Source organism: Crocodylus siamensis, chromosome 5, assembly GCF_052110815.1.
Source record: "Crocodylus siamensis isolate JL-2025a chromosome 5, ASM5211081v1, whole genome shotgun sequence".
Classification (NCBI taxonomy): Eukaryota; Metazoa; Chordata; order Crocodylia; family Crocodylidae; genus Crocodylus; species Crocodylus siamensis.
This window is the reverse complement of record NC_143399.1, coordinates 95532606-95556502: the sequence shown is the minus strand read 5'-3', so window position 1 is coordinate 95556502 and position 23897 is coordinate 95532606. Positions and strand designations below refer to the sequence as shown.

The 23897-nt window shown below is 42.4% G+C and overlaps 1 protein-coding gene across 1 annotated transcript in view; it reads right to left on the bottom strand.

Moving 5' to 3' along the window:
* Window positions 1-557: 557 nt before the first annotated feature.
* OTULINL (OTU deubiquitinase with linear linkage specificity like) overlaps window positions 558-23897 on the bottom strand; it is a 45736-nt gene continuing 22396 nt past the window's right edge. Inside the window, exons 2-8 of the mRNA XM_090048401.1 lie at window positions 18951-19110; window positions 18814-18845; window positions 18628-18719; window positions 11856-12005; window positions 5245-5373; window positions 2935-3207; window positions 558-2323 (exon numbers count right to left, since the gene is read on the bottom strand). Coding sequence (XP_089904527.1) covers window positions 2144-2323; window positions 2935-3207; window positions 5245-5373; window positions 11856-12005; window positions 18628-18719; window positions 18814-18845; window positions 18951-19110 — 1016 coding nt within the window. The 3' untranslated portion in view covers window positions 558-2143. The remainder of the gene's footprint in view (window positions 2324-2934; window positions 3208-5244; window positions 5374-11855; window positions 12006-18627; window positions 18720-18813; window positions 18846-18950; window positions 19111-23897) is intronic.

Genomic DNA, 23897 nt, shown 5'->3' with positions numbered 1-23897 from the left:
TTGGAGTGGTTTCCATTAACTACAGACTTTTTTTGGTGTAGGTGAGTACTCTAGGACTTCTAGCCACTATTTACTTTCCACTTTCATACTATTACCAGTTCATCTTTTCTGGTGCTTGGTTACATTTATACTGCAGTGACTGCAACTCATGAAGACACACTCAGACTAACTTTAAACTAGCTACCCTGGGTGCTGCTACAGTCTGAAAGCAATAAATCAGAGGCAAATATGTTTCCTAAAGTTCCCAAGTCAAAGTATGATATTTCTTCATGACTGTCTGCATCGTAACTAGAGTGTAATGTTAGAATGGTAAAAGACATGAACATAATGGCTAAGTACACTGTCAGTGCTGAACAAACACCACAAATAAATAATAGTCGTGATCTCCAAATTCCCCTATGAAGATTAAAAATCAAACAAAAATGAATAACATGCTGAAATCAAAAAAAGTTTCTTTTAATAAATAAAATGTAATTAGATATGATTTTGATGACATAAGAGAAGGTCATATATCAAACACTTCTAATTACAGCTTACAAATTGTTGAATAAAGCACCTGAACTTTCAAGAAACAAAACAAATGAAGAATGGAGCAATTCATGCTTGTTTTATAAATATATATAAAAGAAAGTTTTATATACAAATAAATACATAAAAGAAAATTAAGGGGAAAAGTTGTTTTTCTTTACATAATAGAAAATTTGCTGTGCACTCCAATTATGTGAGGTTTAATGTCATTTTTATATAATCTGTTTTGCTCCTAAGGGCGTCACTCAGTATTTTGTTATTGTGGTAAATTATTTCTTATGAAAACAAAAGATGCATGAAATGTGTCTATAGGAACTGTTTTATTATCTTTTAAAGTTGGATGTTTCTTATTTACTACAATTTTTCTCTTTAAGTATAATATTACTAGGTTTAGTTTGGTTCTAGTATTAGTAACTCAGATAATTATAGCTTAAATACAATGTCCATGTCCAGAAAAACAAGTTCTTTAAAAAACCTGTGTTATCACTTCAATTTTCATTTAAGTTAGGCACCCTCATTTTTCAAAAGGTCAGATTATGGTTCATCTTTTAGAAAGACAGTAATGTGTTAAGAATTCTACACTGGAAGCAATCCTCACTTTTTAAAGTTAACTACTATTTTTCTACTTTCTTAGATAATTTTTTTATTAAATATCTATGTAAACTGTTTAATCACACAGAAGCTGAAGAGAAGTTGCCTACTATACTACACTCTTTTTAGACCTGCAGAAACTATAAGTAATATTGAGCTCAACACTAAACATAACAACATCACTCAGCGATTAAATGCTATATACAAAAGGTTAGAATATGTACAAGTTCTGCCAAACATATGTAATAAGGATGAATATAATGAAAATGCAGCGTTTCCAAGTATACTGAACTGAATAGTTCTCAAACCTACTGTAATAGAAATCTTGATATCCTCTTGGTAGGCAAGATTGAAATCAACCCCTTAAAAATTTAGTGATAAGGGATAAATACTGGGTAAGATTTTAATGCCTGTTCTGCCATTTTGCTATTGCCTTTCTGGATTTGGGCAAGTTGAAGTACCTATTTATAGCAGGGCAGCTTCACATACAACTGACAACTGACACATGGCGCAGTGTTGACTGCTGTGGTGTGGTCAGCCATCACTGAGATGGTGACTATTTTTTGCAGTCCTCCCACCCCTGACATAGGCAATGCCCAGGCTACTGTGTTGGTCACATATGCTTTATTTCTGTTACTGGAAGCACCCTTCTCAACCACAAAGTAGGTAACATTTGGAATCGTGTTGATTTATGCACAGATACTTCTAAAGGTTTTAACTGAAGTAGTGACTATGTGCTATCTAGTAATAATATTCTCTAGCAGACCTCCACAGGTGACACAATTTAATTTAACTCTTTCAGAAGTCAGCGTGGCTTTGTGTTTTGTGCTTTTTAAATCCAGACTACTGAAATGTGGTTGGTATGGGAAAGTAAGTTATTACATAAGTTTATGTTAACACGTAGTCAATCTTATTTTTCACAGACTTTAAACAAATCTCACTGTTTCAATCAAAGGGATTAATTTCAAGAAGATAAATTTACCAGGATAAATTTACCTTGAACTGTATACAGTTAAAAACAGTCTTATATACTGATAATAGGTATGTGATAGTGATGGTCATCTTCAGTTAGGAGAGAGATCTCATGCCATTCCCTGTGATACTCCTCTGGATAGTTTACTTGAAACTCTTCCGTATTAAACTTACACAGTCTGTAAACTCTTATCTTTACTTCAAGTAAATATCCCAGAAGAAACATTTCCACCTGAGGGAGGGGAAAAAGGACTGTACTGTAAAACAAACCAACTAAAACCCATAGTTTAATGAACCTCAAGTATGGTAAGTTGTCTAAAATATTTCCTTGGGTGATATTAAGAACCGACTAGAAATTTTCACAACCAGTACCAACTTATTAAAGTCAGCTTCCACAACCAATACCTCAGGAAATAATCCTTATGTGGGCCAATACATGTTAAGCAGCTACTCTGGAAAATTTCTATTCAAGATATAGAAGAAATAGGTTAAATAAACATCAAACATTCATGGTGGTGTTATGTAAAGGGTATTACAAGTACTAAAGGCATCACAGCTTTAGGTATCATGTATAGGTAAATCATTGGGCATTTTATTTTGGACACACTCAGAAGTATTCTTCCCTTTTTAACTGCATTTTTCCAGAGGGGGGAGGGGCGGGGGCAGAAGGGGGAGGCTTGGTTTAAGTTTTCTTTCCCCAAAGCAAATAATACACTTCTATTCACAGATGTGTGTTATAGTATAGTAAGTTAGGGGCACCAAGTTAGCCTAAATCATGGTATTACCTAATCCCAACCCTTTCAAAATATACTGTTAGAATTTATTTTTTGGTTACATCTTTACCTGCTGTAGTCCACCAGTGTCTCCCAATGGATTCAAATGATTCATCATGAAACTCAAAGGGTCAGATGAGGTATCACGAGCAAACAGGAGGCTAAAAAGCCTAGGTACATGTCCCTGACCATTCTTCATCTGTTCATAAGCTTCTATGACTTGGTAAAGCATGATGAATTTTATAGCCTCATATAGCTTGTACTCCTTGCTCTCATCAGAGAAAAGGATATTACACTTGTTTCCTCTTTCATCCTTGTCTTTCACCCCACTTATTTCAGTCCACTGGAATGAATACAGAAAGAAAAATAAAACCAACTCTTTGACTCATTACAAATGAATTTCATACATCTTATTTTTTTTATACGAATTGTACTTTAAACAAAAAGAATGGCCTCTGGACTGTAAGTTACTATTTTCCTAAGTACAGTGCAAATGGGTGGAGAATTCTAAGGATCAATAATGGAACTCAAAGCCTTTCATTTTAAGAAGGTGAAGGCAACTAAACACAAAGGCTTACAGCACATTAGCTATTCAATTGTAAATGATCATGTGCATGCTCTTAATTTGTGGAAAACGGAAGCTAAACTGTTATAGTTTTCCCTAATACATCTTCCCATTTGTGAATGTATGCTTGCGGCTTATTTCTGTGGAGCAGGTGATAAACCCTTGCCCTCATTCATCCCAAGGTAACTTGTCCATGCACTTATAACCCTATGCGCCCCTATTCAATCGCAATCCATATTGTTAGTTTTACAAAGATAACAGTGTAAAGCCTCAGGACTAGAAAAACATAATATCTGCCCTTCCCTGACCTTGGTGTTACCAGTGCCCATAAACTACACAGAACAACATGGGAAAAGTTTTATACACCTTGTTAAGGCTCTTTACCTCATTTCTCAGAGCAACTTCTAGCTCTAATGGCAGAAGACCTCATCAGTTTAGGGCTGCCTTAGAAACCTGGAAATTGATGGCTCCTAGAATGGGCAGATCCAAAGGGGATGCAGTGGCTTGGCCACGTCCCTGTTTCTGACCATGCAGCAGAAACAGCAGCTGTAGATTTTTTCATGTCCCCCAAAAAGTTAACAATTCCCACCCTCCCTTTCCCTCCATATTCAGAGGCACATCCCCTCTCCTTCCCTCCCCTGCCTGCTGCTGCCCTTATCCACACCATTTTGGGGGGGTGAGGGGACCACTTGTTGGTGTAAACATTTACACCTGTCCTCTGCTGCTCCATCTGGGTGGCACAGGGGCTGAGCTCAGCCCAGGTTAGCTGTAGCAGCAGTGGGCAGATGGGTTCTCTCTCCTTGACTGGTACTTCCTGGTGTTCCCTGCCAGCCTTGGAACAGGCACAGGACTGGAGAATTGTGTTAACATGTCTGTCCATGAATACATCAGTTGTTAAAGCCTGTGAACATTGCAGTAGATTCTACCTGGGAACAACAAAAAGTAACTGCTTCTTAAATAAACCAGTTTTTTCCAACCTCTCTACAGGGAAAGCTTGGACTCAAAAGAGTGCAATTTTCCCAGAAGCATACTCAAGGGATGAATCAACAAGTGCTGTGTCTTAAAAACCCCAAGACCCTAAGAGACTCTGCAGGGGCTTAGGGGGGGAAACAAAAGCACAACCCTTTGTGGGGAGCTATGGGATCAACTAAGACGAAAGGATGCTGATGGGGGAGAGAGTATAAGACTCCTGGGGTAAAATTCACCAAGAAGGTGCATCCTATATTCTGGTAAGTTCCTCTTTAGTCTGTGCTGGTCACCAACAGAGGTATGGCAAGCTCTTTTAGTGCCCAGGTATGCTGTTGGTTCCAGGGTTGCGCCTGTTACAGTGAAGACTTTCCAGGGAGAACACCATTCTGCTTGCCCCTGCTCCCCAGATACACTGCTGAATACAGGGCTGCACCTGCCCAGGCTCTATAGGCTGCCTCTGCTGTGGCAAAGACTCTCAGGAGGGGGCATTTTGGTGCCCCCTTATAGTCCATGCCCAGAGCTGGTGCCCTGGTCACTCCTACTAGTTATGCTACTAGTTGCCAAGTTATTTCAAGGAATATTACTCTATGCCTCTGTAGCTTCTCTATCAGAAGGATAGAGTTCAATGGCTAGTACCATTACTATTCCCAGTAATACAAGGAAGTATTTAGGCTTAATCTCAAAGTCTCAAAGTCCACACCTAGAAATCCAGAAAATGTTGTCCAAACATTGAATGAAATGTGGGGGATTGATGCTTCGAACCAAAACCAGCTGCTTCTGTAGCAGCAAAACATTTCTCCTCAGTTTAATTTTCCTTGTAACATTTTACATTTTCTAGATACTCACATTTGCCTTTAATGTTTCGATACATTTGCGCAACTTCCCAAATACATTGGATCCTGTATATCTTTCTGGTCCAAAACTATATTGCTGAATCCAGTTGCAACCTTGTGAATACAGAAGCTTTTCAGGGAGCTGTAAATATACAATTGGAGCAAGATTACTACAGGAAGGAAATGGATAACTTAATCAGTTCTTGGATAGAGGAGATGCTGTGTCTTAAATTATACACTAAAAACTTAACCATAAATAAATATAAAGCCCTGGTCTATGGTCTTTTCAACTAGGAGTGAAGCTTCAAGACTTAATAAGGATTCCTTTTGATAGGCAACCAGGCAAAGGAAGGGGAAATGCTCTCATCACCATTTAAACCAAGAATTTGACACCTAGCCCATTAACTTAAGGCAGCCAAAGAAACTCAAGTAAAAGTAGCTTTACATTGGTAGGTGTGCAGCTCCTCTTAAAATCTGGCCTTTTCCATACCTGGATTTTTTTTTAAGTGATCTATGACTCCAAACAAAGGTCACAGCTCCTCTCAACATATTTTTCATCCAACTCTAATTCATCCGTCTCTCTGTTTCTGAACAAAAATGAAAATTTTGCATGCCATACCAATTTTTTAAGCCAAAATTACAGGGAGTAAAAATACAGATTTTTTAAATGGAAGTTGTTTGCAACCTTTGCTTTGCAGTGGCCATTTTATCTTCATAACAAACAGGATCCATTTTGTTTACCATTTCTAGTAGAAAAAACCTGGAGAGGTTGTTGAATCTCTGTTACTGGAGATTTAAATGCGGGCTGAACAAACATTTGTTTTGAGATTTTCAAAGAGAAGATTCTGCCTTGAGCACGTGGTAGACCTAGATGACTTGAATTCTTTCCAATCCTATTTTTCTAGGATGTTATTGATTTTTTTGTACATAATCCCTTGCTGATAATTCTAATTTAGACTATCAATCATCGAGCTCCAAAACGCTGATGATGTTGTGTGCTCACTTGGAAGCAGACCTTCGGGTATTTGTTGATGTCTTTGCCAAGGCATACAAGAAAATGGGATTGACACTTAACATTCAGAAGAGTAAGGTCCTCCATTAACAAACTTTTAATGAGCAGTACCTAAGCCTGGTAATTCAGATTCATGGTGAGATTCTGGAGAACACTGAGCATTTCCCATACTTTAGACACTCTCTCACAGAAGGCTGCCATTGACAAAGAAATCCAACATCAGCTCAAATGTACAAGTGCAGTCTTCAGATGCCTGATGAAATTGGTATTCTATGATCACGACATCAGATCCAAAGCCAAGCTTATGATTTATCAGGCAGTCATGGTCCCCACCTTACTTCATGGAGCTGAGGCATGGACAATATATAGGAGACACCTCAAGTCATTGAGAAGTACCATCAACACTGCCTGCAGAAGATCCTTCAAATGCAATGGGAAGGCAGATGCTTCAACGTTAGCACCCTCTTGCAAACACCATGAGCATCAAGGCAATGATCATCCAACATCAACTTTGCTTGGCCAGCTACGTCATTCAAATGTCTGACTCCGGATTCTGGAAGCAAGTTTTATTCTACCAGCTCAGTCAAAGTGTACATTCAAGAGGAGGGCAGAGAAAGTGTTTCAAGGATATCTTCAAGGCCAAATTGAAAAAATGCAAAATCGACATCAGCTCCTGAGAGACTATCACCACCCAATCGCCCAAAATGGAGCAAGAGTCCGCTGCAAGCATCTCAGTACTTTGAAATGTTACAATGACAACAGGAGATGGAAAAGCATAAACAGTGGACCAAATTAAGAATCCAGAGCCACCCACCCTGCATGGAAACGTGCTCAAGTTGCAACAGAGTCTGCCAATCCTTGATCAGCCTCATCAGCCATCTTCAGACCCACAGAGAAGGCAATTTTGGAAGACAATCATCCTTGATTGCAAGGGATTGCTGCTGATGATGAAGAATTTAGACTACACAGCTGGGAAGATAACCTGTCAATACACCATATTTACTCAAATGTAAACTGGGGTTTTTTCCTCTCAGTCAGCATGGTGGGGGGGGGCCCTCATCTTACATTCACATACAAGGTAACTTTGTCTAGCACTGGAAACCAATAATGAAGTTGATTAAATACAGCCATCACTAAGCATAATTATTAAATACATGGCCCCTATGGGAAAAACATGCTGATGGGCACTGCTCCCTGTCTCAGCCTGTCACATATGATTAGTGTGGCCCCATCCTCCATGAGGTAAAGCTGTACCAAGTTTCTCTTCAGATCACATAAATCTTTCACCAGGCAGGGGAAATGTGATAGAATTTTAAAAAGGTGTTTTTTTTCCCTCAAAGGTCAGCTCACCTTGAATGACATTATGTAGTGAAAGGTGGAGACTTATTCAATGCACCGCCAACAAACCCCCCTCTCCCCATGAGCGTCTACTATAGCCTACCAGTGGGAGGATCCTGTCTACATGCTTCTTTTATTTTATGGAGATGGGGGATTTCTCCCTAGCCTGCTCCTCTGGCCTGTTGGCTAAGGGCAAGTGAGCCTCAGGGACATCCAAACCCTAAAACCTATGGGTTTGGGGCCTGCATGTAGGATGCCTGCCATAGATTTGAGAGCATCTGAAACCCCAAGCTGAAGAGTCTGGGAGGGAAGATACTTTCTGGTAGTAACTTTATATGGACTTGAATGACTGGGCTCTGCTCAGTGGATGCAATTAGGAACTAATTTGAATGATCTGGCCTGAGACACAAAATCATTAGGGCTGTCAAACTATTAAAAAAAATTTATCACAATTAGTTGCGTGATTAAAAAAATTACTCACAATTAATTGCAATTTTAATCGCACAGCTAAAACCTCAAAATTATGCACGTACTTTGTATGGTTGGGGAGTAGGTGTGAGGTGTGTGCATGTGGAGGGAATTTGTGAAGGCATGGAGGGCTGTGAGTGTGTGTGTAGGGTTTGGAGCCTGGGGACCGGGAGGGTCTCCACAGGGGAGTCTAGAGCCTGGGGAAGGGAGACCCCATATGCTCTGGCAGGATGTGGGGTACCATAGGTCAGGAGTGAGGGGCAGCAGCAGAGCTGGGTGGGGGGAGGCTGTGGTTTGGGAGTGAGGGGCAGGAGCACAGGCATATCATTATCCCTTCCCACAATCATATTGCCCTCCCCAACAGGTGTCCTCTTTTTTGAAACTGGAAATAAAGTAACCCTACAGGAATGCAGCCCAGTGCCATGTAGACCAGCACCCAGCAAGTAAGTCTGTGGAGGGGAAGGGAAGGAGTGAGGGGGGTGCAGATCGAGACCCCCATGATGAGGGAGGGAATGGGACAAGGACAGAGACAGGAGCTGGAGTGAATGGGACCCTGGGGCCAGGGCAGGTCATGTGACAGAGCCATGGGAGACTTGTTTAGGGGCCCAGGGAGGGAGGTAGCTCCCCACCTCTGTGTGCAGCCCTGGGGGAGGCATGCCTGAATTTGGGCACAAGGCAGAAGTGGGCTGTCTGCTTCAGGCTGGGGCTGTGCTTCCACACCCTGCTGCCTTTGCCCTGGGAGTTGTGAGATGCCTGCCTCCCATCGCCAGGCAGGCAGGGGATGCATGACCAGCATGTGGCTCCCAGGGCAAAGGCAGAAGGGCTCAGAGCCCCAGCCTGCAGTAAGCGGCCTGCCTCTGCTCTGCGTACAAATGCAGGGGGCACATGCCTCCTATGCTTCCCTCAGAGATGTGTGCAGTAGCAAGAAGGCAACCCCACACACCCCTAGATGAGTCATCCAAGGCTCTGTCACATGACCCACCCCAGCCCCAGAGTCCCATTCACCCTCCCCCCTCCCCCACTCACTGTGTGAGTCTCAATCTGCCCCTCACCTGCCCCTGCCCTCTCCCCCTCACCCGTTCCCCTTCCCCTCTACAAACTTACTGGAAGGGTGATGCTCTGCATGCCACTGGGTTGTGTTTCTGGCCATGTGCATACTGCGGCGGTGTGTCTCTGTAGCTGTGCACACTCCCCCATACCTTCTTGCTCTAGCAGTCCGGAGCCTGCACCCGGACTGCCTTGTGATCCTCTGCACTGCTACCACTACCTCACTGGGTGGCCTGGAGGCAGTGGTGATGGTGGCAAAGTGGAGTCTGGGTGCAAGCTCTAAAGCCACATGAGCGATTAACGTGTTAAAAAAAAGTTAATGCAAGAACAAATTAAAGCATTAATCGTGCACATTAATGGTGATTAATTGACAGCCCTAGAAATTATATATAAAAAAGCATAGTTTGTACATGGACAAGTAGATACAAAAATGCTGCTCAAAAGTGTGTTTATGGAGTACCTGTGCTAAAATGTTCAGCAGTATAAAAGAAGGTAAAATGCACTGATTTTGGATGAGCTACGTCTATGGCAACCAGTAGTAATTTTCCTATTTGAAAATTATTATTGGTATGTTTATTTTAAGGTCAGCATTTTCAAAATTTCTCTCTCATTTCCACATGTTCAAGAGAGCAAGGTCTAACAGTGAGGGGGAGAAGGAACAGGCTGCAGGGGTAAGAAGATGGGGGGGCGAAGAAAAATGGGGTCTAACAGACTCTTGAAGATTTATTTTTCCTGCTGTAGCAGTGGGAAGGGGACAAGCCTCCAATAATTAGGTTCTGTACCTGGAAAATAACAACAAATTTATAAATTTTACAGATATAGAAACTAACTATTGGGGGGATGGCAGGCCAGTAGGGGGAGTTCCTGCATTGACCCACCCACCTCACTGCACCTGACCACCTTCCAAGCTCCAAGTGCCTCCCTGGGGGTGCCTCACGTCTGGCCGACCCCCTTCCTGAAGCACACCCGCTAGCCTGGGGGTAAAACTGTCACAACCCAGGGATGGGCTTGATTCTGGCTCTGTGCCCCCTGGGAAACACAGGCCAAGTAGCCCTCAAGGGTACTTGACTCACTTCAAGAACTTGGGGTGCTTCCCTCAGTCAGAAGCACAAGTACTGGTCTCCCTTAGTCAGGTGAACCGAGGGGACCCCAAGGCATAATCTAGACCCACTCCCAATAAGTCTCCCATGCTAGGTACAAAGAAGAACTTTATTGGTTACAAGGGGTAGGGTTGAAATAGGGTACAGAGTTCAGTAGTATCAGAGAAATCCCATAGAGCAAACAGGGTTTCTGGGGTAGCTTTCAATCATGCCTCTGAGTTACTGCAAGCTATATATATAGTTAGATCTCATGTAACTTACTCACAAGTATCATCCAGAGGCTGGTGAAGATTCCCTCTGGAGGCAGGCAGTTCCTTGATCATGAGTTTTGAGAGAGAGAGCAAGTTTCAGGTAGCTCTTTTCTCTCTCTCTCTGAGTCTTCCTCATGGCTACTGCTCCCTCCTCCTGGGCAGTCCTTAACTTATATAGCCCTTATGACCTTATTTACCTTGTCCAAATGGAGGCCAGCACTTGTTGGCTGTCAGCTAACCAATTTGAAATGCATCACTAGTTGCTGGGCAGACTGGCAGTCTCTAGCTCACCAGGGTGCCCAGGCCCCTCACCCAGGTATGTAATGCCAGTCATGTAGGCAGAGGGAGCAGGTTTCCCCCCTCCCTCAGGGATGTATCCAGCTCAGGTTACCTAAAGAGATAGGGTAAGGTGTGTATCCTCTGCTGGGCCTATCCTAACCAAATTGTCACAGAGCAGAGTTTTTGGGGAGAAACAGAGGTGGCCTTCTGCCACAGGGGGATTATCTTATATTCAGGGTTGTCTTATATTTGAGTAAATAGAATACTTGTCTCTTGTACAAAATAATACAATTACGTCCATATGGTACCTGCACTAAAAAAATAATTTAAATTGAACTACATGGTATAGAACAACAACAGGCTTCAGGACTGCAAGTCCATGAGCTCTTAAGACTAGACTTATAAGATACTTAAGGCACCTCACTCCTAGTCATTTTATTGGGAATGACATGCCTAAATACTGGCCAGCCAGTTGGAAATTCCAGTTAATAGAATTTCTGGTTACTTGAATTCTGGATAACACAGATTTTACTGTACCAAAAAATCCATCTCTAAAACAATCTGGCCTTGATCCTGACATGTGCAGGTGTGGAAAACTGTACATGAAAGTGAAAGATAGAAGCAGTGGCAGAAGGAAAGAGAGCTCTAACAAATTAAACCCACAGCACATGGTCAAATGCATCTCCTACTTATCTCTTATCTTATACCAAGAAACTTAAACCTGTAAATCTTTTGGGAGATGAGAACATCTTTGTTGTGTGAAACCACCACACACAGTCAATAACTCTAGTAGCAGGAATTGGGCTTAAAGCAAGAGCATGCAAAGGGCCTTAATAACATAAGTAGTAGTGGCATATAACTTAAGCTTCCTCAGACACAATCTACACTTCATTTGTTCTTTTTCTCTTGAAAATAAGAAAACACAAGGGACTTGCTTTCACTTGCTTTGGATAACTGTTTATGGTACATAACCTTTCACGTTCTTCCCTGCAGTCAATGCTCCTTTTCAATTGAAAAGTAATTTGTATTAGGGTTACAACAGCATAACAGAAGAAATTGCTAGATCAACTATTCCTACTTCAAGTATGGAGTCATTTACAATTTGCATAATTTGGAAACAAAAGCTTACCTTCAAAATGTCTCTCTCCTTCATCCATGAGGGAAAAGAAATGCCCTGGCTGAATACCCGAAAGAGAACAGCTCTTAATGCACAGTAGTTATCTCCTCTGACTTGTCGTATATATCTAATATGGTGTCTCCAAAATAGCTCTTCATAAACCTAAAATATGACCAAAATGACAGTGAACAATGCATATCTTAAATCCAGGGACAAGCTGGTGTGACATTAGCCAGATGTCTAATTTCAAGACGTTCATAATACTATAAGAAGTAAAAGGTTTTGTTCTTTTCAGCAGCATACTGCCATTAACCTAACTGGAGACCTCCTGAAATCTTTTTTTCATTTAGATTTGTTTCCTCTGGAATGTTACCAACCATTTCATAGATTTTATAGATTTCATAGACATCAGGGCTGGAAGGGACTTTGGGAGATCATCAAGTCCAGCCCCCTGCCCAAAGGGCAGGAAGTCAGCTGGGGTCATAGGATCCCAGCAAGATAAGCATCCAATTTACTCTTGAACATGTTCAATGTAGGTGCTTGAACCACCTCTGCTGGCAGACTGTTCCAGACCTTGGGGGCTCGGACAGTAAAGAAATTCTTCCTTATGTCCAGCCTGAAACGGTCTTGCAGGAGTTTGTGACCATTCGACCTCGTCATCCCTTGGGGCGCTCTGGTGAACAAACGTTCCCCCAGATCCTGATAAACTTATAGGTGGCCATCAGATCACCCCTGAGCCTATGCTTTTCCAGGCTAAAGAGTCCCATGGCTCTCAGCCTGTCATCGTAAGATCTGTTTTCCTGACTTCTGATCATGCACGTGGCTCTCCTCTGGACTCTCTCAAGCTTCTCCACATCCTTTTTGAATTGTGGAGCCCAAAACTGGATGCAGTACTCCAGCTGCGGCCTCACCAAGGCCGAGTACAAGGGGAGAATGACGTCCCGGGATTTGCTCGAGAAGCATCTATGGATGCAAGCCAGCGTTTTGGTCGCTTTACTAGCCGCAGCATCACATTGCAGGCTCATGTTCATCTTGATGACCCCCAAGTCTCTTTCTTCTGTAGTGCAATCCAATGTAGCACTGCCGAGCCTATAAGGAAGCTGCAGGTTTTTCCTGCCAAGGTGGAGAACCTTGCATTTTTCGGTGTTAAACACCATGAGATTCTCGTCTGCCCATTTGCTGAGCTTGTCCAGGTCAGCCTGGATCACCCGTCTATCTTCTGGCATGGATGCTTTGCCCCAAAGTTTGGTGTCATCGGCGAACTTGGCCAGTCCACTCCTGACTCCAATGTCCACATCATTAATGAAGATGTTGAACAGGATGGGTCCCAGGACAGAGCCTTGAGGGACCCCACTGGTCACAGGGCACCATGATGAGTGACTGCCATCAATTACAACCCTCTGGGTCCGACCACGGAGCCAGTTTCCCAGCCAGCGGATCGTGGTGGAGCCAAGGACACAACTGGCCAGTTTGGCCAAGAGGTGATCATGGGATACCAGATCAAAAGCTTTTTTGAAGTCAAGATATATGACATCAATCTCTCCTCCCTTGTCCAGGTGATAGGTCACCTGGTCATAGAAGGAAATGAGATTGGTTAAACAAGACCTACCCGCAACAAACCCGTGCTGGCTACCCCTTAGAATGTTAGCCTGGGCCAGTCCATCAAGGATGGCCTCCTTAATAAACTTTTCTAAGATCTTCCCCAGGATAGAAGTCAGGCTAATGGGCCTGTAGTTAGCCGGATCCACTCTCCTCCCTTTCTTGAAGATCGGTACCACATTGGCCTTCTTCCAGTCTTCGGGCACTACACCAGGAGTTTTCAAAGATCCGTGCCAGGGGCTGGGCTATGACGTTCGCCAGCTCCTTGAGTACCCTGGGGTGCAGGTTGTCAGGGCCGGCTGACGCAAAGGTATGCAGCTTCTCAAGGTGTTCCTTCACGAGGTCAGCATTTATGGAGGGTAGGGGATCCCCACCACCCGGATCTCCCTGTCCCATAGCAGGCATGGGCGTCCCGTGGGACTGATGAAAGACTGACGCAAAGTACCTATTTAATAGGTTGGCTTTTTCCTGGGCGTCAGTTGCCCCATCTGGTTTAGCAGGGGTCCAACATTGCCCTTGCTTTTCCTCCGGCTCCCCACATAGCTGAAAAAGGACTTTTTGTTGTCCTTGATGCTTGAAGCTAGTTGGAGTTCAGTTGCAGCCTTGGCTTTCCTGGTTTGCTCCCTGCAGGACCGGACCAGCGCAGAATAATCCTCCTTGGAGGTGAATCCCGTCCTCCATCTTTTGTAGGCTTTTCTTTTTAGCCGCAGGAGGTCCGCTAGGTCCCTGGAGAGCCAGGAGGGCTGCTGTGCCTTCTTGCTGCCTTTCCTCCGTGCACTGAGGATCGCTTCCTTGAGAAGCAACTGTGGCGGAGTGCCAGGCTAGCGGTTCCAGCACCGCTTAGGGGAGCCGCGGGCTTTGCAGAGCTGTGCGAGCGTTCGGCTTGGGGGGCGGGATTGGAGGTAGCTTTATAGCCACCCTCGAGGTTCACCGAGTTGGCACAAGTAGACGACTTAGAGTAAGTTGTTAGTTTTCTTATTCTATAGGATGTCCGTTGGTTCATGAGGTTCCAGAGCCAGCCCTTGCGTTCCAACAGTGGAGCTAGTCCAAAGCTAGGTGCAGCTGCCGGCTCTTTAAGTCTCAGAACTGGTCAACAGCTCATTGATATGGGTTGTTAGTAGTAGAAGTTATTACAGAGTAGATATAGAGTAAAACAAAAAGATTTTATTCACTCACCTGGCCTCACCCTCTTACGAATAAGAGGGGAGGCCGGTTGGAACGAAGCTGCAGTAAATACAAGTATAGCGAGCGTAGATATGCTATCTAAGCTACTATGAGAGGCAGTCGAGGAGTGGAGTCTCCGATGTTTCTTCAGTTACAGTATGCTGGATACAAAGGGGGTCTGTTGGTTCACGGGGTTCCAGAGCCAGCCCTTGCGTTCCAACAGTGGAGCTAGTCCAAAGCTAGGTGCGGCTGCCGGCTCTTTAAGTCCCAGAACTGGTCAACAGCTCATGAATGGGATATACAGTACAAAACTGTAACACGGTGAATCGTTGTCAGTTGTCGGATTTTCGAGGCCTTTGTCTTCGCTGGGGTACACCCAGATGGAGAGGCTGAGAACAGGTCTATAGGGTGATCGGGCCTATAGAGTTTTCCGGTCGTCGTCTCTGCTGTTTTCTGTTTCTTTGCCTCTTTATAGATGTTGGTTGGACTGCCTCTGTGACACTAACTATGATATAAGCTGAGCATACAGGGATAGGATAGTTTCTTTTACATAGTAATTGCTAGACAGACTTTCTACATAAGTTTCATTTCTGCAAAAATAACACTCTAGATAAGAAATGAAATCTACAAAATGCGCATGTGTAGCTTAATGCCAACAGAGAAAAATACAAAGCGCTCATTTAGCTTACTAGTTAAGACTTCAAGGTTACATAAATGTGAGAGTGCCGCGCGGCAGTTATACAGAAGAAAAAAAAATAAAACAGTTACAGCAACCACTCTTCTTGAACTCCCATCTCCCTGGGGTCATGGTCCCTGAGGGCCTGACCGACAAGCCTCTTGAGCTTGTCAAAGTCGGCTTTTCTGAAGTCAAGGACTTCTGTGTCGCTGACTGATTTGCCAGCTTTACGGCGGATGGCGAAGGTGATCAGCTCGTGGTCGCTGCCACCCAGCTTCCCTTCGATCACTAGGTCGCCGATTAGATCGTCCCCTGTAGCCAGTACCAGGTCGCTTTGCCTCTCGTTGGCCCATAGACTTCTTGAGTCTGAATATACTGAAATCTGGTTTCTGGAAACCATTATCTTAACTCTACTGTACTCCAAGCTATTCTTCCTAAGGATCCTGAATTCTCTCATTTAATAATCATTGTTCTCTCAAGCTGGCATCTACTTTCACATTCTAGTTCCCCCCACTTCACCAGGAGCCTCCCCTCTATTTGCTTTTGCCACCTTCTTTTCACATGTACATTTGTAATTCAATACATACTTAAATTAAAATGTCGTTTACACCAACAATATCTTCATCTTGAAATTTATGATTTGACAATTTTTAGTTTACCATCAAGATTAAAATTTCAGGTGAGACTTTTTAATAGGTGAATAGTAACGGCTAAAAAGGAATTTTGAATCCAAACATTCAGTTTTTGCTTGCTTACTCTTCTCCATTTATGTACACAGAAACATACCGCAGATGGAGCTGTTCAGTTACAAGAACCAGACCACTGAAATTCTACATTAATTCTGCATCACAAAATGATTCAGTTATGAGTGATGACCCCAAAATTTATTTTTTACTCAGTGATCCTCACAAAGTGTTCTGTCCTTTCTTTATGGTTGTTCCTAATGCTGCTTATACCAGTTAAAATGGAGAACAATGAATCCATTTGTTGTCTTCACCTCAGTAGTCATTTATAAGCTAATTCCACAACCTTTTATATGGCCACTTCTCAAACTGATTTTAAATTCTAAAATTTTCCTATAAAACATGTAGGCCAGGACCTCTGTTCTATTTACTATACCTGCAATTGGGTACCACAGCTGAACCACAGGCCAGGAAGAGGCTCCTTTAAAATTTCTGGTGTTCCAGCATTCTGGATTGTACTATTAGATAGCAACACAAAGGAACCCCCTGAAATGAACCTTCTAAATACCTGTAAAATAGCAAAAGTCCGTAGGAACTAGCAGCATACCTGTGTAGCAAGGTTTCCCCTCAGCTTTCCTAACAGAGTTGGATGAAAAGGGCATTCTTAGACATCCCTAAATATTGGTACGGAACTCGCATCCCTGAGAATGCATGTGTATGCGACATGCAAAAGGTTAAAGGAACACAAGCTTTCCCTCAGTATCACCCCATTAAGTATTAGTCATATTAAAATTATAGGAAGTAACCCATAACCCTAAGAATTTCCTCAGGAAAGTTAGATTTAAGGCATATGAAAATCTATCAAAGTAAAATACATAAACAAAACCTTCATGCAATGAGTTAAAGATATGATGACAATCCACAAAGCTGTGTTTTAGCATTTCATTCACCGAAAGAATCCACATATACTATTTTTTGGTCGATTTTATCTTTTATTTTCTCAGAAACACCACTAAAATTAAATGACTGCAATGAAACTAAATCCATGTTCTTCAAAAGGAGGCTTTTTCAGTGCAGTTATAATATATGAATTAAGATCAACTGTAACAGTATTATGCCAATGGCTGCCTGGGAAGCAAACCAGAATTTTGGCTATGTAAAGAAAGAACTGTATTATTTTTTTCTGAAAGTGTGTCTGTATGTTTATTTTTGTCTGTATTGTTCTACTCTACAAAAAATACTTTTACTTTATTAAAGTCAACTTAAGAACAATGCTTACAGAGCGTATTTTCAGAAACAGTGAAGGTTATTATCTCTCTCACTTGTCCAGCAATGAATCAAAAGAAAGGACAAAAGATGCCCTTTGGGGCTTTATTTTTGGATGTCACTCAAGATATTGGCAGTAGTATCTGAAGCCAAGTTGGCCTGAGTCCTGTGATAGTACTGCTTTCTGTTATATACTGGGAAAGTCATAGTCAACCAAGGTGCATATACTCATTTGAATTTTTTTTTCCTGCATTGAGAAGATTAATTTATATTACAGCTAAAATTGGTTTCCTTGCAATTAGAAAGCAATTCTTTACTACTTTGGTTGCTGCTGGACCTGTGACTGTGCTGACTGAGGATAGATTCTGATCACTAAAGTCTGGCCAGGCCATGCTTAAGCTCAGGACCCAGAGCTGGAGGAGACAATTAAGCTCCTCTGGTCCCTCATTTAACATTGTGTTAAATGGATACCTATATATATATAGTGGTGTTTCATTTAAATCACAGAAGAACACGGGTTTTAGGTTTTTTTAATCAGAGAATTTGGGATTTATTTATTTTTATCAGAGAATATGGAAATTTTAAACACAGAAAACCAGAATCCCTGGTGATTAGAAACAGGTTCAAATCTGTAGCATAACAGAAGTTCAGTGCACAGAAAGTGTTTTCAGAATGGCAAAAAACAGTTTAAGATAAGCCTGGATGGATGTAATATCAGACTTAACTGATTTAGGTTATATCAGCTTATTGAACTTCTGTCTTAGATCCCCTCCATATTCAAGCTAACTCACAGTCCACCAGCAACCCTGGGTGCTTTGCACCTCTCCCACAAGCCCCTGCTTGCAGGGCAGATAGGCTAGCCTCGGCACAAGTCTGCTCCAGCAGAGAAGGGAAGTGTGCTCTAGCACCCCTTGGGTTTTGGCTTGGGCCACTGCAGGCATGTGGCTGCATTTCCAGAATCTGAAGTGAATGTCTGTTCACTTGCTTGTTGGTTCAATCTATGCAGTTTAGACTAGCTTGAGAAGACTGAATCAATTCAGCCTTGGACGTGTCTTTTAGCTGTACAATGATCATTAATTTCCCTATCACTAGGCCATCTCCAGCTCCCCACTCACAATTACTCTCTGCCCCCTTTGTGCTGGGGAAGCAGTGGGAAAAGGATGAGGAATCACTCATCAGGAGTGAGGACCTGGTTCATATTCTGAGCAACACTTAGCTCTTGTTTGTTATTTAGAACCATTGCCATAGGAAGAGCTGCCCATTTTTCTTTTTTTAAGCAGTTAGAGATGAACTGGCACTCATCTATAGCTTGTAACAAATGTTTGCATAAAAACCAGGATAGAACTTCATCCCCACTCCCACCAATTTGATACTTAGATACAAGTTTAAATCTTACCTTTCTCATCTGTATGGCTTGCTTTGTTTCTCCTTTCCATTCTCTTGCACAATAACCAAGTAGATCAACTTCTGCCAATACGCTGAGGTTCTCTAAACCAGATTTAAGTCACATATTAGTTCATTTTGGCATTCTTACTTCTAAAGGAAAAGAGATATAATATGAATTGATAACAGAAGAACTTACTTATGAATTTTTTCTGCAGATATCTACTCCACCTGAAAACCAAATAGTAAAAGTCATCAATAAATTGTTTGCAAAAAGTAAATATTTACTAAAACAAAATACCACAGAAAACTACAGATGGCATTGTAAACACATACCATTTCAACAGTTGTGCTAAGTATGTGTAGAGTCTTCTGCAGTACCAGAGAGCAGCAATGAGAAAAGACATGCCTAAAATTAGTAGTCCCTTTACTGCTTGCCACACAAGATGTAATGATCGGGTGACAGCTGCTGTCCAAGACTGCTCTTCAATCCTTCCTAAAATCAAAATTATAACATGAACAAGTCTTTTACAAGAATTGTACACACCCCTTTCATAGCGACTCACACACCCCACATAGCCAACTGCAAACATTCAAAATAAGTCTGCCCCCAGATCATGACACTAATTTAAAAAATCATGAGTTTTAAAACAAAGAAGTCTAAAAGTCTAACTTCCTAGCAATTAGAATGCATTTGAGTCCTGTTTTCAAGCTTTCCTGACCCCTCTACAACCCAACCAGGGCTTACCAGTTACTTTTAGACTGAACGCTGAGATTTTTACCTAATCGTATCACCCAGGATGTAACTGGAGTTGTCAGTACAGAAAAACATTTGTTTTGGCAAAACACAGTAAAACACGTTCCTGGTTTTTAGGCATATATACTTTATATTGCTGTGCCTTGCTCCAAAAGCCTGGCCCTTTGGGACTGAGCATTTTGGGCACCTGGGGTCACAAAATAGCACAAATAAGCGGATTGAACATGGTAAGACCACAGGTGTAGCAGGGCACCTCTGTGCCTGATGCAGCCACGATTTACTGGGCACATGGGATTGCTGCCATCCTGACTGTGACAGTGCAATCAGCCACCACTGTAATGGTAGCTATTTTTGCATCCTCCTACAAAGGTGATGCCCAGAGCTACTGCTCTGGTTGCTTTGTTATGCTACTGGGCAAGACTGCTGTTGGAAGTAAAGGGATGCTTAAGGCTCTAGGTAGGCAAGTTCAGGGTCAGGGCACAAGGGAAGTTCTTCCCTTGGAAACTGCCAGGAGGCTAAAATGATAGCCCATAAGGATGGCCCTTCTCCCTTTTCAGAAGGCAGAAGTCAGGGCAGGCCTCTGTTACCAGGTATTTAAAAGTTTTTAGGATCTTTTGTTAATAATAAAAACAACTCTAAAGACAACTGCAAATCCAGGCAGTTTTAGAAATTTCAAAGGAGCTGTGCTAATTTATGATCACTGTGTTTCTGACCCTCTGTCAGTGAGTCTACTTATTCTTCAGGGACTCATTTTCCAAAATGTGGATAAATTGCATACTTAATTTACCCCTATGCTTAGAACTATCATGAGAGTGAGTGTGCGTGTGTGCACATGTGTGTGTGTGTGTGTGGCCATCCAGAGGGAGGGAGGTGGGGAGGGTGGTGTGCAGCCAGCTAGATGGCATTTTGGGCTGGAGCCACGCCTGGCTGGAGCCACGCTCCCCATCTGTCTGTTGCTGCACCAGCAGCAGGCATGCCACACCAGTGTGCCTGATGGTACACCAGTGTGCTGCGGTACACTGGTTAGGAAACGCTGCTCTATAGCATCTTCATTCACAACATATACATCATTATTTAACAGTGAGTACCATTATTAACATAGAATTTTCAAAGCAGCTAAATTGAGACTAATTATATGAAGTTTATATCTTGTCTGAAGTCCTGGTAGAATAATGAAGTTTTGGTGATTATTTTCCCTTCTTTCTGTGGCAAAGTCACCAGTAAACAACAGCGAACTGATAACTCATCTAAGCTTCTCTTAACCATACCAGCACCTTCTAACAGTCCACAATTGTTTATTCATCTAAATGGATTTGAATTTTCCTAACATTGTACAAGCTAATTCAACGCTGATCCAGTTTAAGTTGGGTTAAAAGTTACACAATGAAACAAAGACACTGAAACAAACTCCCTGCAAAACCCTAAACAATACCAAAACCCTCCAAAGATATAAAGAAAAAGTAAATACCTGCAGAAAAATTTTATCAAATCTATATATTCCTGTTGGATTATTTGTTATGGACATATGTGTCTGTATTTGGATTTGATTAGACAAGGCAAAAAGGGACTACTAAAAGGCACAAACTTTTCCTTTTTTAAAATCAAACATGCTTTGCAAAGTGGCAGGGATGTATTTGATAAATTTTCTAACATCTAAGGCTTTTGTTTCAACTCCTTATTTAAAAAGGGCTCACACTGCTACATATTTAACAAGCATTTGTCATATTCTTCAACTGTGACATGCAGAGAGTTCCTGAATAGCCTGATATTCTGCAAAAAAATCAGTCAATACTTAAAAAAGCAAAAACTGCCACTTGAAATCCAATAAGATTCCTCTCATGGCATACAGCTATGACTATTTTCAAGGGGTTCATTAGTTGGTACATTCCTTCAGGATCTTGGGAGACAGAAAGTGTGTGCCTTCAATAAGAGATGTGCATTAGCAGCCTGCTAACACAAATATTTATTCTGATTACAACAGCGCTTGTTCATTTAAGTATATAAATTATTCTGTGGGGTTTCTTATATCTTAATAGAAACGATGATATAAAATGTTGCAAGAATAAAAAAAAACAACACAGACAAGGCTGTAAAACCAACTCATTAATTATTTTGAGTTTACTACATTCTTCTTTTTAAAAAATCTATAACTCCCTGTGCTTAAAACCCCCATTTTGCCACCTCCTGGAGTAATCTTGGTTTACCAGCATAGCCAAGTAGCAGTAATTTGGGCTAGCAGTAATTTGTAGCCCAACAGACCCATTTTATACTGAAAAAAAAAACTAAATTGGGGCCCTAATTAGTATAGGTTTAAGTATCAGAGATGTTGAAGTGGCAGCTCAATCACAAATTGCTCTTGAAAATGTTTCAAGACAATAGGAAATGTAAAATCTCTTTTCCCTCACCATGTTCCCTTCTCGTAAATCAGTGGTTCTGAACCTTTTTAGACTCCAGACACTCCTCATTAGCCTCCAGGAACCCCCTGGAAAATGCCAGCTCTTAGCTTTCACTTTTTTCTGAAAAAATAATAGAACAATTCTATTATTTCAAAGAACTTAGAAAGACCACAACAAGTCAGAATGTTTTTGACACTATGGATGTCTATGTGAAATCTCTAGGTTTATTTTGTGAATCATGTATAGCCATTTGCAAACCTAACAGTACTAACTCTGTGCAGCACTCTTAAAAACCCTGTAGTTGAGAATGATTGCCTTAAACCCTTAAAAACATGGATTAAGAAACAGATGGGTTGCATGTACAGTTCCAATACTGTGCTCATATCAACCTTTTCCATGGCGGGCTCAAACATCACCATAGTGCATGTAAAGATTGCATCCTCTCCAGTCTACAGAAGAGATTCACCTGAGGTTCTAACTGTGGCCGCATGGGGATCAATAACGAAAACTCTCCCCCTGGGGCTCTTCTGCCACGCCTTGAAGTGATGGAAAAATAAGAAGTTAATTCTGCACTCAATAGTGGAATATTGGGTCTCTGGAGGTGATAGCCACTTGCTCACATAAGCCACTGGTCTTTTCTCCCCATGCTCCTTTTGGAACAGTATAGCTCCTAGAGGTGTGCTTAACGTGTCAGTCTGTAGGTAAAAGGTCTTTTGAAAATTCAAAGTATACAATAACGGTGCCTGGTATAATGCAAGTTTGATGTCTTCAAAGGCCTGAACCACTTGGTCATTCCATCTGATTGGATTCTTCTTACCTCTGGTTAGGTCTGTAAGTGAGGCTGCTATGAAAGCAAAATTTCTAATAAACTGGCGGTAGTAGTTAGCAAAGCCCAGAAAGGATCTCAGTTGTTTCAAGGTCTTGGGGAGGCTATATTTCTGCTTATCAGCTACTGGCTGGATTCTGCCTTGACCCACAATGAACCCTAAGTACTGGGTTTTGCTTTTCCCGAGGGAGCATTTCTTTGCATTTGCAGTCAGACCTGACTTGCATAGTTCTAACAGGACAGCCCGCAGGTGTTGGTAGCACTGTCCCCATTCTTCTGAAAAGGTGATAATATCATTAATGTAAGCGGACACATATTCTTGGTGTGGGACCAGGACCCTGTCCATCAACCTCTGAAATGTGGTCACCGCCTTGTGTAGCCCAAAGGGCATCTGCTTAAAATGAAACAGTCCCCAGGGGGTACTAAATGCCACCTTCTCTCGATCTTCCCTTGCCATGGGTATCTGCCAATACTCCTTTGTGAGGTCTATTGTTGAGATATACCTGGCAGTCCCAATTTTCTCCAGCATGTTGTCTATTCTGGGTATGGGGTACGCATCAAACTCAGCTACCTCATTCACAGTGTTTACACGTGTGTGTAAGTAAAGGCTGCGGGTGCTTGACCACCTGGGTGACAGTGATCATCGCCTGCTGGAATTCACCATCCAGCGCAAGGTGGCAAAGGCCTTCAGTAAGGCAGCACCCCTAGATTTCAGGAGGGCAAACTTCAACGAGCTAAGGAGGATAGTTGGGGAAGCGCTGAGGTCCCAGAGGGGAGGGGAGCCAGGTGTCCAAGGAGAGTGGTCGCTCCTTAAGGAGACGATCCTCCAATCCCAAAGGAAGGTAATCCCAACAAGGATCAAAGGGAGCAGGAGGGCACACAAGCCTCCATGGCTTACCAAAAGCATCAGGGAATGTCTCCTTGCTAAAAGGGTGGCGTACACCCAATGGAAAGAAGGGGACATCACCAGGGACAATTATATTGCAGTCGCTCGGGGTTGTAGGGGGGCAGTCAGGAAGGCCAAGGCAGAGATGGAATTAGGGCTAGCTTCCCAGATTAAGGACAATAAGTCCTTCTTTAAATACATAGGGGGTAAAAAGAAGGTTCCGGGTAATGTGGGGCCCCTGAAGGACACGTTGGGAAATTTGGTCATCACACCAGACGACAAAGCTAACATGTTTAAAGATTTCTTTGCCTCCGTCTTCCTAAGTAGGGACCAGAACACTCACCTCCCTGCTGGGCCCCCCTCAGGTCCCAGGGGAGGCACACCTGGGCCAAGGGTTAGTGAGGAACTAGTTAGGGAA